The sequence below is a fragment of the Microtus pennsylvanicus genome, chromosome 2 (assembly GCF_037038515.1).
Source record: "Microtus pennsylvanicus isolate mMicPen1 chromosome 2, mMicPen1.hap1, whole genome shotgun sequence".
Lineage (NCBI taxonomy): Eukaryota > Metazoa > Chordata > Mammalia > Rodentia > Cricetidae > Microtus > Microtus pennsylvanicus.
This window is the reverse complement of record NC_134580.1, coordinates 110,765,648-110,782,167: the sequence shown is the minus strand read 5'-3', so window position 1 is coordinate 110,782,167 and position 16,520 is coordinate 110,765,648. Positions and strand designations below refer to the sequence as shown.

General features: G+C 41.0%; 1 protein-coding gene across 5 annotated transcripts in view; it reads left to right on the top strand.

Moving 5' to 3' along the window:
* The first annotated feature begins 1,913 nt into the window (after positions 1 to 1,913).
* Positions 1,914 to 16,520, top strand: part of Gpcpd1 (glycerophosphocholine phosphodiesterase 1) — a 57,875-nt gene continuing 43,268 nt past the window's right edge. The window contains exons 1-4 of one of the 5 annotated variants that reach the window (XM_075962258.1): positions 1,914 to 2,089; positions 8,429 to 8,501; positions 9,834 to 9,930; positions 13,654 to 13,738. In XM_075962258.1, the coding sequence (XP_075818373.1) occupies positions 8,453 to 8,501; positions 9,834 to 9,930; positions 13,654 to 13,738 (231 nt within the window). In that variant the 5' untranslated portion in view covers positions 1,914 to 2,089; positions 8,429 to 8,452. Of the gene's footprint in view, positions 2,090 to 8,425; positions 8,502 to 9,833; positions 9,931 to 13,653; positions 13,739 to 16,520 lie in introns of all 5 variants that reach the window. The other 4 variants (XM_075962259.1, XM_075962260.1, XM_075962261.1 and 1 more) reach the window with 4 other exon arrangements.

The following is a 16,520-nucleotide window of genomic DNA, read 5'->3' as shown; positions in this document are numbered from 1 at the left end:
TAGCACAAGTTTCCTATTTTCTTCTGTGATTGCCTGAATCTGCCAATGTGGAACTCAAGGATGTGTTGGGCCAGCCAAGGTGTTTTTTTTTTTTTTTTTTTCGAGACAGGGTTTCTCCGTGGCTTTTGGTTCCTGTCCTGGAACTAGCTCTTCTAGACCAGGCTGGCCTCGAACTCACAGAGCTCTGCCTGCCTCTGCTTCCCGAGTGCTGGGATTAAAGGCATGTGCCACCACTGCCCAGCCCAGCCAAGCTTTTGTTACTGTTTTGAGACAAGATCTTGTTCTGTAGCTCTAGCAGGTCTGGTATCCACTGTGTAGCCAAGCCTCCAACTGGTAGCAATCCTGACTTAACTTCCAGAATTATAGACTTGCAGAAGGCCCAGACATTTTGTTGTTTATTATTTCAAGAGGATTTGGGGAGGGGCACGGGTCAGGTCTACCATCTTTAGCCATAAATATTCCATGATAGTAGCTTGACTAAGTGGTGGTTACAGAAGAATGGGGATCTACTTTATAAACATTTAAAGGAAGCAGACTCTTTTGAAAAACTGCATCTCTGACGTATGACTAACAACAGAGAAATGCAGTCAGTGCCAAGCGATTAGCAAATTGTACAGCTCTGGATCTTCCGTAGCTCCTTCAAAGGAGAAGGTGCTTCTGTTATTTGTTTACAATCTCGATTTAAGTAACCGGTTTTACATTAGAAGTTGCCGCCCCACGCCTTTAATCCCAGCACTCCCGAGGCAGAGGCAGGCGGATCTCTACCAGCTGTCTACAAGAAGAGCTAGTTCCAGGGGGCTGGAGAGATGGCTCAGTGGTTAAGAGCATTGCCTGCTCTTCCAAAGGTCCCGAGTTCAATTCCCAGCAACCACATGGTGGCTCACAACCATCTGAAATGAGGTCTGGTGCCCTCTTCTGGCCTGCAGACATACACACAGACAGAATATTGTATACATAATAAATAAATGCATGTAAAAAAATCCTTGATTACATTAAAAAAAAAAAAAAAAAAGAAGAGCTAGTTCCAGGACAGGCTCCATCGCTACAGAGGAACCCTGTCTTGAAAAACAAAAAAAACAAAAAAAGTTACCTAGTGGTCGATTTGTGGAAGGAGGAAAATGTGTGTGTGTGTGAGAGAGAGAGAGAGAGAGAGAGAGAGAGAGAGAGAGAGAGAGAGGGAGAGAGGGAGAGAGGAGGGAAGGAGGACTTTAAAAGGAAGAAGGGTAGTTTTAGAAAACAATAAAGACCCCTGTTGAGGGAGGGTCTCTATCTGGTTCATTTATTATTTAGTGTTTGTGACATCAGGCTTATAGCAGTCAGAGAGTGTTGAGTCTTCCCAACTCTGTGGGTTCCAGGGTGAACTCAGGTCGTCAAGCTTGGTGGACAGTGCCATTACCCACGGAGTTATCTCCAGGTCCTTATTTCAGCTTTAATGGTTTCTTTTGTTTGCTTTTTGCTTTGTTTTGCAAGACAGGGAAACCTGTCTGTGCAGCCCTGGCTGTCCTGGAACTCACTTTGTAGATCAGACTGGTCTCGAGCTCACAGACATGGGCTTTTATGCTTGGCCACCACCTGGCAGCATTAATGGTTTACTCTGAGTGTGTTTGGTGTGTTTGGTAAAGAAAGCTAGTTTCTAGAAAACGGCAGGCTACCTTTGCAGCCTAGCTTGGCCTCGAACTCTCTACCTTCCAGCCTTGCTCAACCTCCCGGATGCTGGGATTACAGACGCGCCCTCGTGACCCCCCCCCCCCCCTTCCTCAGTTGAGCCTGACTGACTAGGCCAGCCGGGGCCCCCGGGCCACCTCAGGTCTCTGGGCCCGCCTGCCAGGAAAGCGCAGCCCGCCCCCGGCGCGCGGCCGCCGATTGGCCAGGAAGGGACCGGGCGTGACGTCAGGCCCCGCCCCGCCCCCTTCGACCCCGCCCCACTGGGTGGGCTGGCAGTTTAGTCTAGGGCAGCTGAAACCGGTTTGAGAGGAGGCTGTAGCGGGGCTCCGCGCTGCCAGCTGCCACCTAAGGGAGCGCTGGCGAGGAGCGGACGCTCGGCTTAGTCGGCCGCGGCCCAGGCTCTCGGCGCGGCGCGGAGCGGCAGGTGAGGGCGGCCGGCGGGCGGCGGTGCGGGCGGGCGCTCACGCGGAGGTGCGGGCGGGAGGGCGGCCTGGCGTCCCGGAGCCGCGCTGCGGCTGGAACCCCGGCTTGTCCCCGCTGCCGCGTCCCTCCGGGCGGCGTGACCCGGGACCGCCTCGGAAATACCGGGCGGAAAATTGGGGAACAAAGAAACGGCAGCGCTGGAGCCGAAGCCCTCTCCGTGCCTCCCTTCCTCGGGGCGCCACCTCCGCCACCTCGCGCCGGTGCTGATGACTCGCGCCGTTTTGACAGCTGCTGATTTTCCCAAATTGCCTAAAATTAGTGCTCACCAAAGAAACTCCGGGTGACAGTACAGTAGGGTGGGTAGAGCCCAGGGCTATCGTGGAAGTCGGTCGTCGGTGCCCTCGGTGACGTTTTAGGGTCGCGGTCCTCTTCTTGGTGTCGCCGGCTTTATCAGCCGGGTCGTCCGGCCAGAAGCGGAGGGAAACCGGGAGTTTGCCGGGTTCTAGAGATTCTCTGATCGAGCGAGCGGGGTGGACGGGTCTGATGTACCCCTCCGTACTCCTGTCCCTGCCACCCTGCTCCTGCCTACTAACTTTACCCTTCTGCTTGTTACATTTCTAACACTTACATAATGAAGAAATAAATACAAGCTATTAGTCTCCCCCCCCCCCCCCGCCCATTGCCCAGTGTTCTAGAAACAAACAGTACAAAATAAAAAGCAGGTACACAGCATGCAGTGGCTTAAGTACTAGGGGAGATAAGTCAGTGTTTTAAACACAGTTAATCTACAAAGAAAGATGCAGGAAATTTGGACGCAGAGAATTAACACAAAACTGTTTGGTGTGCACAAAAAGTTGGTGGTGTGTGAATTAACTATATGTATATAACAAGCGTATGATAAATACTTATGAAAATAATAACATAAAATGAAATGAAAAATATTTGGAAAATGCCTACTGCCTGTCTAAAGCTGATGAAAATATTAATTTGGCTTACTGAAATCTTCATAAACGCTTGCTTAATGAAAAAGCTATTCTTGTTTAAAATATTGGCTTAGAGTATATGGAGGTCTTAGAAGTAGGGCCATAATGATCCCCGCCAGCTGGAGTAGAAATCAATATGGGCACTTAAACTGTTTCTTGATTGTAGGATGTTCTGAGGATCAGAGCTGGTGGAATCTAGGGAAGAACGAGGAGAATTAGAAACAGCTTTTTTTTTTTTCCTTCTAGAAGCTGTAAAGGAAAACAGAGATGTTCTTTTTGGCTAGAAATATACCTGCTAGCTAAAAACACCCACCTTTAGTTCAGCTGTAACTGGAATGGTCCCATATCTTTGGTTAGCTTAAATCTCCAGTGTGTTTCCCATGCTGGTTAACTGGTTAGGTCCACTGTTGAACGTTTAACAAAAAGTGAAGTTGATTTTGCTAGGTAGGGCAAACTAAAAAGTTTTAATGTAAACAAGTTACAGTGGCATGTAAAAACCTCTTGAGTCTTCTCACAGTGTTAAAATAGGCCAGGCCTGGTGGTGCACACCTTTAACCCAGGCACTTAGAGGTGGAGGCAGGCAGGTCTTCTAGTGAGATCCTGCCTCAAAACTAAGTAAGCAAATTAACTTTTCAACTTCAGCTGAAAGTGCTGTGTAGTGTTTATCTCTAGACAGTACAAATTGGAGGTTGTATTGGAAAAAAAGTTTCCAAAGCCTAACATCAAAACCTCCAGAAGTGTGCTGTGTAGTAAGGTGATAGTAAGCTGGTGTCTGTCTGAGGAGCTACGTATGCACGGTGACTTGCAGTTTTTACTGTTTTATGTGTATCTGAAAGACCTCCTCCATCCAAGTTGGGATATCTTTGTTAAGCAGAAGAAATAAAGGTCGATGAGCAGATTTTGAGATTCTCAGTAGAAAGGCACTTTTTAAAACTACCACTGTGGTTTGGAAGCAGTTGGGTGCCAAAATTTTATGCTTTAGTCCTGCACCAACATTTTGGCCTCTGTCCATCAAGTCAAGTAAGCTGCCACTGAAGTAGCATCCCAGGTGGCAACTGAAGTAGATTACCGGCTTCGGACAGTTGAAGTGGACTAGAGCACCGGTCTGCTGGGGTGGTTCTGTCTGTGCTTCCTTCCGCGTGTGTGGCTGCCTGTGCTGTACTCCCTGCAGCTGGTCACTGTCGAGTTACTGTAGCTGTGTCACAACTGAAAGCTTGGTTGGTTTCCCTTTTATCAAATCCACAGACTCTTCTTGGTGGCCTCATGTAGTAGACATCTAGAGCTAAGTTTGTACCCGCTGTTGATTTGAATATATGAGAATAATTTCATGTGCCTTACCTTACATTGACTGAATTGGTTATTGCAGTTGATGAATGGTTAGCTTAGTACCAACTCTGCAGTCTTTTAGATGAGATTGCCCTTAGTTTAGAATTGTAAACACTGGGTTAAAGTTCCGGTTACAGTTTAAGACTGACAAGATGGTTAGACTCTGAGCAGAAAGGGATGCTTACTGAAAAGCTGAGTTCTGAGGGCGTAAATTTGATCTCTAGGATATTCATGGTAGGCGAGAACCAATTCCTGCAAATTGTTCTTTGACCCTCACGTGTATACCTTGGAACTCCTTCCCTCGCCTTTTCTCTTTCTCACATACATAAATGAATTGAGGTTGGTTATTCAGCCATATTGCTGAGTTATGGGTTTAGGTTGTTTCTTAAAATTATTTTTTTTATTTTTTTTTATTTATTTATTATGTATACAATATTCCGTCTATGTGTATGCCTGAAGGCCAGAAGAGGGCACCAGATCTCATTACAGATGGTTGTGAGCCACCATGTAGTTGCTGGGAATTGAACTCAGGACCTTTGGAAGAGCAGGTAATGCTCTTATTAACCTCTGAGCCATCTCTCCAGCCCCTGTTTCTTAAAATTAATTCAGCATGCCAGGTGGTAGTGGCTCATGCCTTTAATCCCACCACTGAAGAGGCAGAACCAGGTAGGAGGCTAGCCTGGTCAGCATTTGAATTCTGGGACAGCCAGGGCTACCAAGAGAAACTCTGTCTCGAAAAGCAAAAAAAAAAAAAAAAAAAAAACAAAAAAAACAAAACCAAAACAAAACAAAACCAAAAAAAGACAACTCCACCACCAAATCAGTAACTTTAAAGTTTTAGGACTTCTTTCTTGATATAATTTGGAACTGTTAAATGAGGGTTACAATGTTTCAATGAACATTTCACTGATTCAGAACGGTTTTATCAGCCATCTAAAAGACCTGTTGCAGTGTTCAGGTAGCAGGCTAATCCAGAACTGTTTATATGTGGAGATGTTCTTTATCAGTTCTAGCATAGGATGGATTCATATGAAAAGATCTTGTTTATTTTTAGAAACAGAAAATCAAGTAGGTTTTACAAATTATTTTGCTCACAGATACGTTTTCTCCTGTGTATAGTCTTGGCGTTTTTATCATAAACAAAGTTATCCAAGTACAACATGATACTACATTATTAATCTTGTTTTACATATGTATGTAAAAATGTATGATACTGTACATTCATAAAATATCTTTCAGCATTCCATTTTCTAATTGTTGTATATGTGACAAAAGGTAGTAAAATGTATATAATACTGTACATTTATAAAATATCTTTCAGCATTACATTTTCTAATTGGTGTTTATGTGACAATGCATCTATAGTGTGTAGCTAATATTAATTGTAGATTTGATTACTTACTAGCCCTCTCTAGGCATTATAGGTCTGGCTTTTGAACCTCAGACCTATTGCTGTTTTGATCTGGGTATTATTTGTGAAGGGGACTGCTTAGTCACTGTGATATTAGCAGCACTGTTGGCCTCTGCCTACTAGATTCTAGAAGCATCCTTATTCATAAATAAAATGAAATAAAATTTAGCTGGTAAGTTAAGGGGCATGCTGCATAAAGAAAGATATGATTGGAATTCTTTTAGAGACCTGGATTATTCCTCCACAAGTGTCTGGGTTTTTTGGATATTTGAATTATGTTTGGTTTTTCGAGACAGGATTTCTCTGTAGCTTTGGAGCCTATACTGGAACTAACTCTTGTAGACCAGGTTGGCCTCGAACTCACAGAGATCTGCCTGCCTTTGCCTCCCAAGTGCTGGGATCAAAGGCGTGAGCCACCACTGCCTTGCTTGGATATTTGAGTTGTTATGCAAAATGTCTCACCATTTGAAGAATGTATTCTTTGTTTGGACTTAGTAACTATCTAGAGATGTATGTATCTATGTATATGTATATACTTAAAAAGTAATTTCCTGTCTTCCCTTAGTTAAGTATATTTGGCTAAGTCTGGAGGTAGCAAGGAAAAAATTGGAGAGAAAATATGAATAAAAAGGCAAAAGATTTCAGCCTTAGAAGTGTAGATTTCTGTAAATAAAATCTGTGAAGTGGTTAAGACAGTACTGACAAGAGATTTAGAATCCAGAGTACCACGAGAAGTGATTTTGCATGATGTTGTTGACTTGAAAGTGCAGTGGTCATGTGAACATCAGATCAAGTTTTTTTGTTGTTGTTGTTTCAAGAGAGGGTTTCTCTGTGGCTTTAAGGCCTATCCTGGAACTCTGAAGAACAGACTGGCCTTGAACTCACAGAGTGCGCCACCACTGCCCGGCTTCAAGTTTGTTTTTATTTTTGTTTTGTTTTGTTGTAATAGACTGTAGTTGAGACTAAATTTAAAGAATCTGAGCGTGCCGTTCCTATGAAGAAAAAATATCTGAAAAGACTTAATTTTGAGGAAGGATTTGTGTGGGTAGCAAGTTAACATTGTATATTAGAAACAGATTCATAAGCTTTTTTTTTTTTAAACCAGACATAACTAGGTCTAGCTGAAGGACTTAAGTTGCTTTTTTGTTACTATAGTAGAAGTCTTTAGTTGAGCTTTTTCTGTCTCTAGGGTTTACTTTTCCTACCACCCTAACCTAGACCTGGTTAGGAAAGATAGGTTGACTTAGCACAGCTGCTTATCAAAGGAGAAAGTATGTGGCAAGAGAATCCTGACTCCCTTAAAATAAAGCTTGGACATACTTGTTTTGTAATATTTCTGGTTCACTCATTCTTGGGTTTTTGGAAAGTATGTAACAAAACTGTAAGTCTTGCTGGATACTTCTACTTAGTGCAGTCAGTTTGTATATAAGGACTCTGACTGCTTGTTGCTTATATCCTTTTTCCTTTTAGCCTTTTTCTTATCAAAGTTATTTACTTTTTAATGATGAAGGAAGATGTAAAATGAAGTTGGAATAAAAGGTAGCGGGCACTCTAGGTGGAGTCGAGTGAGGAAGTGGGGCATGGATATGATCAAATTGTATAAACATTTTCAAAGAAAAAATATTTTTAAAGTTTTTAAAAGTCAACTTATCACAGAATTGCAAAGTCATTAAATATTTTAGTTCTAAATCTCCTGGAATTCAGAGATCCCCTACCTCTGCTTCCCAAGAAATGGGATTATATGGTATGAACCAATTTAATTTTTTTATTTTTGAGACAGGATTTCTCTGCAAAGCCCTGACTGTCCTGAAACTCTTCATAGACCAGGCTGGCCTTGAACTCAGCAGACCAAGGGTACCTCTGCCTTCTGAATAAGCTATTGTCTTATTTTTTAAGACAGGGTTTCTCAGTAGCTATGGAGCTAATCCTGGAACTCAAGCTGTAGATCAGGCTGGCCTTGAACTCACAGAGATCCACCTGCCTTTACCACCCAAGTGCTGGGATTAAAGACATATGCCACCACTGCCTGGCCAATTAAATATTTTTTAAAATAACATTTATTTACTTAAGTGTCAAGTGACCTGTGTCAAGAGCACAGGTCAGAGGACAACTTTCAAGAATCAGTTTTCTTCCATTTTTACTTGGGTCCTGGAGATGAAACTCAGGTCATCAAGCTTGGTGGCAAGTGCTTTTATTTTCTGAGCTGTCTCATTGATCCATTTCTTTGTTTTTGTTTTTTGTTTTTCGAGACAGGGTTTCTCTGTGGTATAGCTTTGGTGCCTGTCCTGGAACTGGCTCTGTAGACGAGGCTGGCCTCAAACTCTACTGAGATCCGCCTGCCTCTGCCTCCCGAGTGCTACCACTGTCCAGCTGTTACGTCCCTGTTAAGACAGGGACTCTGTATTGCAGATTGGCTTCCATCTCACAGTACAGCATGGATAACTTTGAACTTCTGATCTCTTGGTGCTAATTAGTGCTACCATGCTAGGTTTACGTGATGCTGAGGATTGTGCACTGGATCAACTGAACAACACTCTTCCAGCCCCATTGTGTACTGTGGTAAAAAGCTATATTATCTTTGTATACAGTTAGTGACTATTTTTCTTTTCTTCCCTAGCAGAAATTCTAAAATAAATCCATCAGAATGACACCTTCTCAGGTCACCTTTGAAATAAGAGGAACTCTTTTACCAGGTAAAGCTTTATTCTAGAGTATTTTTTAAAATTAAGTGAGCATTTTTTCCTAGATTTTTAAAAAAATTAATCATTTAAGAAATTTCCCCCTTATTTTATGTATATGGGTATTTTTGCTTGCATGTATGTCTGTGTGCCATGTGCATATAATTCCTGGAGAGGCCAGAAGAAGGTGTATCTAAGTTTATGTTCTCAGCCAGAAAGCTTGTTTCATACCCTGGGCAGAATTCTTCAGATTGCTGCTTAGCTGATGGATATCACTGGCCATTGCTCATCTCTGGACCTATATGTAACCTCCTAGAGACTACAGACTAAGTTGTACTCCTTTTGATAGAGTCTCATATATTTCAGTTTTACCTCTAGTTTTCTAGGTAGCCAAGGACTTCTGCTTCTGTTTCACAAGAGGTGGAGTTACAGGTGTTAGGGATCAAGGTTGGAACTCTCACCCTTCAACAGTCCCTATGCTATCCTCCTCTAGGAGAGTTGAAAAAAGGCAGTTTAAGTTAAAAGAAACTGACTACATCACAGAGATGAACTAACGAGAGTTAGCCACAAAGTTACCCACCTTTGCTAACAGGTGGGCACTCAAGTTTAGGGTGTATGAGAAGGGAGGTAGAGGAGCAGAGGGGGGTGTTGGAGGAGACTCTTTTACAGTTATTAATTGATATTTCTCTAGAATTCTTAGTATGCCTTTGGTAGCCCATTGTTAGCACTCTGGAAGCAGAGACCTGTAGATCTCTGTAAGTTCAAGGACAGCCACAGCTACATAATAAGACCCTGTCTCCAAACAAACAAATACCCTCTTTGGTGTTTATTTCTTTAAATTGGGAAGCTTCAATGAAGGTACTGTGTCTTCATCACTTTGCTACTTGCTTGCTTTTATTTGTTTACTAAGTAGTTGAAAAAATAAAGAAAAGCTTGTTCCTGTGCCTATTTCTTCTTGCTACCTCTGATTCTGGAAAGATGAGTCAAATTATCTTTTTATTTTTTGTTTTTTTGTTGTGTTTTGTTTTTCGAGACAGGGTTTCTCTGTGGCTTTGGAGCCTGTCCTGGAACTAGCTCTTGTAGACCAGGCTGCTCTCAAACTCCCAGAGATCCACCTGCCTCTGCCTCCCGAGTGCTGGGATTAAAGGCGTGCGCCACCACCGCCCGGCTGAGTCAAATTATCTTAAAAGGTGGTAAGAGTGGCCAGTGGGTCAAAAGCCTTGCCTGAGGCTCCTCTTTCTTGACTCAGGGAGACTCTGAAGGCAATTGCAACTGACTGCTCTCTTCTTGCTTCTAAAATTGGAAAGTTTGGTGTTTGGAAAAGTCTGACTGCTCTGATTTCTTTAGGAGAGGTTTTTGCAATATGCGGAAGCTGTGATGCCCTGGGAAACTGGAATCCTCAAAATGCTGTGACTCTTCTTCCAGAGAATGAGACAGGAGAAAGGTAAGTGCAAAAATGCCAGGTTACAGAGTAATAGTGACATTATAAATCTAGGAACCTCTGAGGTGTTACATATATTTTTTTCTTTTAGTTTAATTTTTTTTTTGTTTTTCAAAACTGGGTTTCTCTGTGACTTTAGAGCTTGTCCTGGAACTAGCTCTTGTAGACCAGCTGGCCTTGAACTCACAGAGATCCGCCTGCCTCTGTTTCCAAAGTGCTGGGATTAAAGGCGTGCGCCCAGCTTTTTTAGTTTAATTTTTATGAAAGTTGTGATTTTAAAGAGTAAAATCACTTTACAAAGTTTGTGGAAAAAGAGGTTCCTTAACTTCCATTCAAAACTCTTTGACATCTTTTGACTCTTACCATCCTCACCCCCCTTTTAATATGTTTTTTTGTGTATTTTTTTTATTAATTCATTTTTATTTTATGCACATTGGTATTTTGCCATGGGTGTTAGGTTCCCTGGAACTGGAATTAAAGACAGTTCTGAGCTGCCACGTGGGTACTGGGAATTGAACTCAGGTCGTCTCGAAGAGCAACCAGTGCTCTTGACCACTGAGCCATCTCTCTAGCCCTGTATTTTTTTTTAATTGATATTTATTGAGCTCTACATTTTTCTCTGTTCCCCCCCCTGCCTCTCCCTTCCCCTCTTCAATCCTCCCCCAAGGTCCCCATGCTTTCAATTTACTCAGGAGATCTTGTCTTTTTCTACTTTCTATTTCCCATGTAGATTAGATTTATGTAAGTCTCTCTTAGTGCCCACATTGTTGTCTAAATTCTCTGGGATTGTGGTTTATAGGCTGGCTTACTTTGCTTTATGTTTAAAAACCACCTATGAGTGAGTACATGTGATAATTGTCTTTCTGAATCTGGGTTACCTCACTCAAAATGATGTTTTCTAGCTCCATCCATTTTCCTGCAAAATTCAAGCTGTCATTATTTTTTTCTGCTGTGTAGTACTCCATTGTGTAAATTTCTTATCCATTCTTCGATCGAGGGACATTTAGGTTGTTTCCAGGTTCTGGCTATGACAAACAAAGCTGCTATGAACATAGTTGAGCACATGCCCTTGTGGCACGGTTGAGCATCCTTTGGATATATACCCAAAAGTGGTATTACTGGGTCTTGAGGAAGGTTGTTTCCTAATTTTCTGAGAAATCGCCACACTGACATCCAAAGGGGTTGTACCAGCTTGCATTCCTACCATCAATGCAGAAGTGTTCCCTTTTCCCCACAACCTCTCCAGCATAAGTTGTCATCAGTGTTTTTGATCTTGGCCATTCTTACAGGTGTAAGATGGAATCTCAGAGTTGTTTTGATTTGCATTTCTCTGATGACTAAGGATATTGAACATTTCCTTAAGTGTCTTTCAGACATTTTAGATTCCTCTGTTGAGAGTTCTCTGTTTAGGTCTGTACTCCATTTTTTTTATTGGATTATGTGATCTTTTGGTGTTCAATTTTTTGAGTTCTTTGTATATTTTAGAGATCAGACCTCTGTCTGATGTGGGGTTAGTGAAGATCTTTTCCCATTCTGTAGGCTGTCATTTTGTCTTGTTGACCATGTCCTTTTTTTTTTACAGAAGCTTTTCAGTTTCAGGAGGTTCCATTTATTAATTGTTTCTCTCAGTGTCTGCTGGGGTTATTTTTAGGAAGTGGTCTCCTGTGCCAATACCTTCAATTTAACCTAAGAGCTTTATCCCGGAGTCACACAGCCATTCCTTTTGCTTTTTATTTTTGAGATAATCTTGCTGCGTTAGTTACCAGGGCTGGTCTTGAGCCTTGAACATGAGACCTGCTCAGCTTTCTTCTAGTTGTTGTGCAGGCCCATGCCATCGCTCTAGCTTTGCCCTCCATCATTGTTCTAAATAGCGGTCTTACCTCATTTAAAACAGAATCTAGCCGGGCGGTGGTGGCGCACGCCTTTAATCCCAGCACTCGGGAGGCAAAGGCTGGAGGATCTCTGAGTTTGAGGCCAGCCTGGTCTATAAGAGCTAGTTCCAGGACAGGCTCCAAAGCTATAAAAAAACCTCTGTCTGGAAAAAACAAACCAAAAAAAAAAGAAAGAAAGAAAAGAAAAATACTAATTTTTGAGACAAGATCTCACCGTGTATCTCTTAATGGCCTGCAACTTGCTATGTAAAGACCAGGCTGGCCTTGAACTCACAGAGATCTGTGCTCTTGGTTCCTGGGATTAAAGGTGTACACTACCATGCCTGGCCTATCTTCTGTTCTTACTTTGTGTTTTGAGATTGGATCTTAACTAAGTTACTTGAACTCACACTATAGTCCAGGCTACCTTGATCTTGAGCTTGCAAATTTTCCTGCATTAGCCTTCTAAGCAGTTGATATCACAAGTATGTGTTAGTGTGCTTGACTGAAACTACTCTTTGGGAAGTATGTGATATTACTGAGTAGAACATGGCATTTTGGTTCCTTAACCACAAAGAGAAATGTAGTCACTAGCAGCATTATTTCAGTGTAAACCTGTTGCTAGTGCACTAGACTAGGGCAGACCTAGGTGTGTGCAGTCAATCTTGGGCAAAGTTTATGGATCCAGGCTTTAATTTTCTAATTTCATGGAAAAGTGGTTAGGATAGAATCACATTTGTTTTACTGGTTGTCCTAAATATTGTATGTATATATCTAGTGTCCCTATGAGCAATACCAGCTGGTATGATTTTTAAGTTAAAGAACAAAGGACAGTTAGTAGACTATAACTTGCCAGTGTTCATGGCTCACTTATGGCCTGAAGGCTTTACTTTAAAGCCTTTTAGTAACACGTAGTGTCTCTGGGTAAGCTGGAAGACAAAAGAGGATTGACAGTATATTTTGATTTGATTTTTATAGTTTTTCTGCTTTTTTGTGTAGCTGGTTACTTTTTATTCTTTAAGTCTCAACTCAGATAATTTTTTTCATTGAGGATTCTGCTCCTAAGCTTCCTCCCAAGTTTGGAGTCAGTCCGTCCTTCCTTCCTTCCTTCCTTCCTTCCTTCCTTCCTTCCTTCCTTCCTTCCTTCCTTCCTTCCTTCCTTCCTTTCTAATCTAACACAGAGTCTTACCATGTAGCTCAGGCTTGCCTTGAATTAGCTTTGCAGTCAGTCCATTCAGACCTAGAACTCAGAATTTTTGTGCCTCAACTTCCCAAATGCTGGGATTAAAGACTTGCACCTCTCCACCTGGGCTTGTTAGTTTAGTGTTTGCTGTCTTCTTTTGCATTTGCTTACCCATACAGGAAAGCAAACTCCTTGAGAGTGGGATTATCACTGCATTCCCATTGCCTTCTGGGCAAGCCTGGAGTAAAATCATGGGTAGGATGACTTATTATTAATTTTGAATTATGAAAGTTCACCCTTAATTTAGGATTGGTCTCAACTAGCTCTTACAACTTAAATTAATTCATTTATATTAATCTACATTCTCCCACATGGCATTACCTTTCTTCCATTCTGCACCTCCTGCTTCTTCTCTGAGTCTCACTGGTCAATCCCACAGGCCTAGATTCATCCCTCTGACTTCCTCTTTATGCCTGGAAGTCCTGCCTCTTCTCTCCTGCCTGGCTATTGGCAATTCAACATTTTACTACACCAGTCACAGCAACACATCTTCACAGTGTACAGATATCCTAGAACAGTAGGGACCTTATTTGAGAAATTTTGTGAATTATGAGTTCTTCATACATTTTACCTTGATGTTAATGGTGTTCTTTTTGTGTGTCATTCCATCAGTATATTATGGAAAGCAGTGATTACTCTCAGTAGAGGAATATCAATTCAGTACCGCTACTTCAGAGGGTGCTTTTTAGAACCAAAGGTATGTCTTTCTTTCTTTTTTAATTTCTTTAGCACTTTCGAAAGCAACTAATTTAAGTTTGAAAACTTTAGAAGTAAAATGAATATGTTTTGGTCAAATAGAAATTGAACTCTTAATATTTTTGTACCAAAAAAAAAAAACTCAAGTAAGTATCTCCTTCACAGACAGACATATCTGTCATGGGATTTTTAAAAGACTAATAAATAGTAAGTTTATTAGTCCTGTTACAGTGTTTTCTAATGCGTGCATTTTCTGCAACCTTGTCAACTAGTACCAATTGCAATTTTTCATTTGTTTTTAGCATTATGTGGTATAAATACCTTTAGCAAAGTATGTTAACCAACTTTAAGCAAGTTACTGTTTTAAAAAATTATTTCATGCAGTCATCTGTCTCTGTGGCTGCATTGTTTAATGCCTACCAAAAGCAAAGTGATTCCTCTCGGAGCTTCCCATAGATGCTGCTGACCAGTCAGGGTCTTCTCTGAAAGCTTTGAGTGTCTATTAGTTCTCAATCTGCCTGTTCACAGCTTATTATTTTAGGATTGTTCTCATTTTTAGAAAAGTAAAATGTTAACTTGTTTCCTTAGTTTACAGACATCGATTTCTTTAGTGAAAGAATTCTTTCCCTTTAGTGAAAGGATTTTTACCTTTGCCACACTTGTGCGTGTGTGACCAAGAGTTTAGCAGGGGTGTAAGAAACTAAACATGGATTAGTCCTTTGAATAAAATGTATTTCCCCTTGGTAATTATAGAACACTTTTGTTATAGATGAAAGGTACTAGCAACTACTGCACTCCCAGCTGACATAAAAGCTGACAAATCCACTTCAGCTGTCTTTTGCACCTACTACCTGTTTTATTCCAAGAATATTTTGTAAACACTCAGTAATTGAACTGAAATTACATTGTGGGTGGTCATTGTGTTGGCTTATCTTGACAATAGTCTAACAAAAAGCATCTGCTTATTTCTAGAGGTCATGGTCTAGTCCTCCAGTACAAATTAAATTGTATATGAATAAACAAACCATGGCACTCCGGCGTTAGAAGAGAGTCCTGATACACAGAAATTTTGTGTAATAGAAAATTAAATTTTATTTGAAAAGGAGGATATGGACAGTGAGAGTCAGTGAGTCCCTTGGGTATAGTTATATAAAACTATTGTCAACACAGGTCACAGTAAGCCAACCTGTAGTGTGGTTCTTTTCATAGAAAACATAACCAAAAGCAACAAATCAGTCCACTGACGCCTCTTGGAAAATTGTCAGTAATAAACTGAGTTTTCCCTTGTAATACTTGCAAAAGTTTACAGTATATGTTGGTGAGTGTGTTTCTTTAAGTAGGTGCTTGCTCTGTATCGTGTACACATGTACCGTGTGATGCAGGGGCTGCCCTGGTAAGTATGTTTTTCATGGACTAGAGTAAATAGCTACATAAAATCCCATGCATATGACTGCTTTCTTTTCCCTTCATGCCAGCTTAAAGTAACACTTCTAAAAGTTGGTGGCCCTTTTAAAATGAAACACTTTTTATTATAATTATTATGAAACTTTATTTTAACAGTGTGTTGCCAAATGATAGACATATGCAAGGCATCTTAAATAATGAAAATATACAGATAGGTGAAATCCATATCTTAATCAATATTAGAGTTAACAGGAAAGCTGAAATGGGAGATAAGGGAGTCACTGGGCAGGAGTTTTAGGGTTGCTAGCTGCAGAACTTCAGGCAGATGAGCTCTTTACCTTTAGATGGATGCCAGCTCTATCTGTAAGATGAAGGGCTTAAAAACAGGCTTCCTGGGTCCTGTTCATTATTAAATTAAATATTATAAGCAAATACAGTGTCACAATTCATGCTTCTTTCCATGCATTGCTTCTCCTTGACATGTTCTTTTTTAGTTCCTGGAGTTGTAAAGTCCCTTTCCCCCTCACTTTTTCTATTTTCTTTTTTTCTTGATGTGTATATGTGTTTGTGCGTGTGTGCACATGCACGAGTGTGTGCTCATGTACCAGTGAATTTACTTGGAATTGCTTACAGGAGCATGGGTTAAGGGTTATTTATAGGAGAATGAGCAACTTGCCAATCTCTCGACCACTAAAGAAAACGTCTATCCCTAGCAACATTGACAATCTGTGGAACACAGGAAAGAGAGGGTATTGTGAGCTCCTCCTTTTTCTCAGTTTCTCAAAGCCATGTTTCTTCTTGTAGACTTTGTAAAGTTGGAGTAAGATGTTAATGGGATAAGTTGTAGTAATTTTGCAGGTAGCACCTATTCCCTTTATTTAACTATAGCAAACAAAGGCGATGGACATTGCTGAAATGGAAACTCAGTGTGGGTCCACACAGAGTCCGTTGATTTCACATCTTCACTAAATATTCATCTTTAAAAGATTTATTTTATTTATGAGTATTTTGCCTGTGTGTCCATATGTATGTCCAGCATGTGTGTGCCTGGTACCCCTGGAGGCCTGAAGATGCCCAGAGGCATCATAGGACTGGAGTTATGGATGACTGTGAGTCATGGTGTGGATACTGGAAATTGAACCCTGGGTCCTCTGGGAGAACAGCCAGTGTCTCAACAGTTGAGCTATCTGTTCAGCACCTAAACTACTTTTTTAAGGCATTAAAATTTAAATTTAAGGAGTTGATGGATTTTTTTAGAGTGAAATGTTATGCAATTTTTATTATACTCTTTGAAAAATTAGTTCATTTTTGTGAAACAGACCATTATATTTTAAAAGTATCATAATTGTTATAATGCCAACACTCATAATTTAATTCAT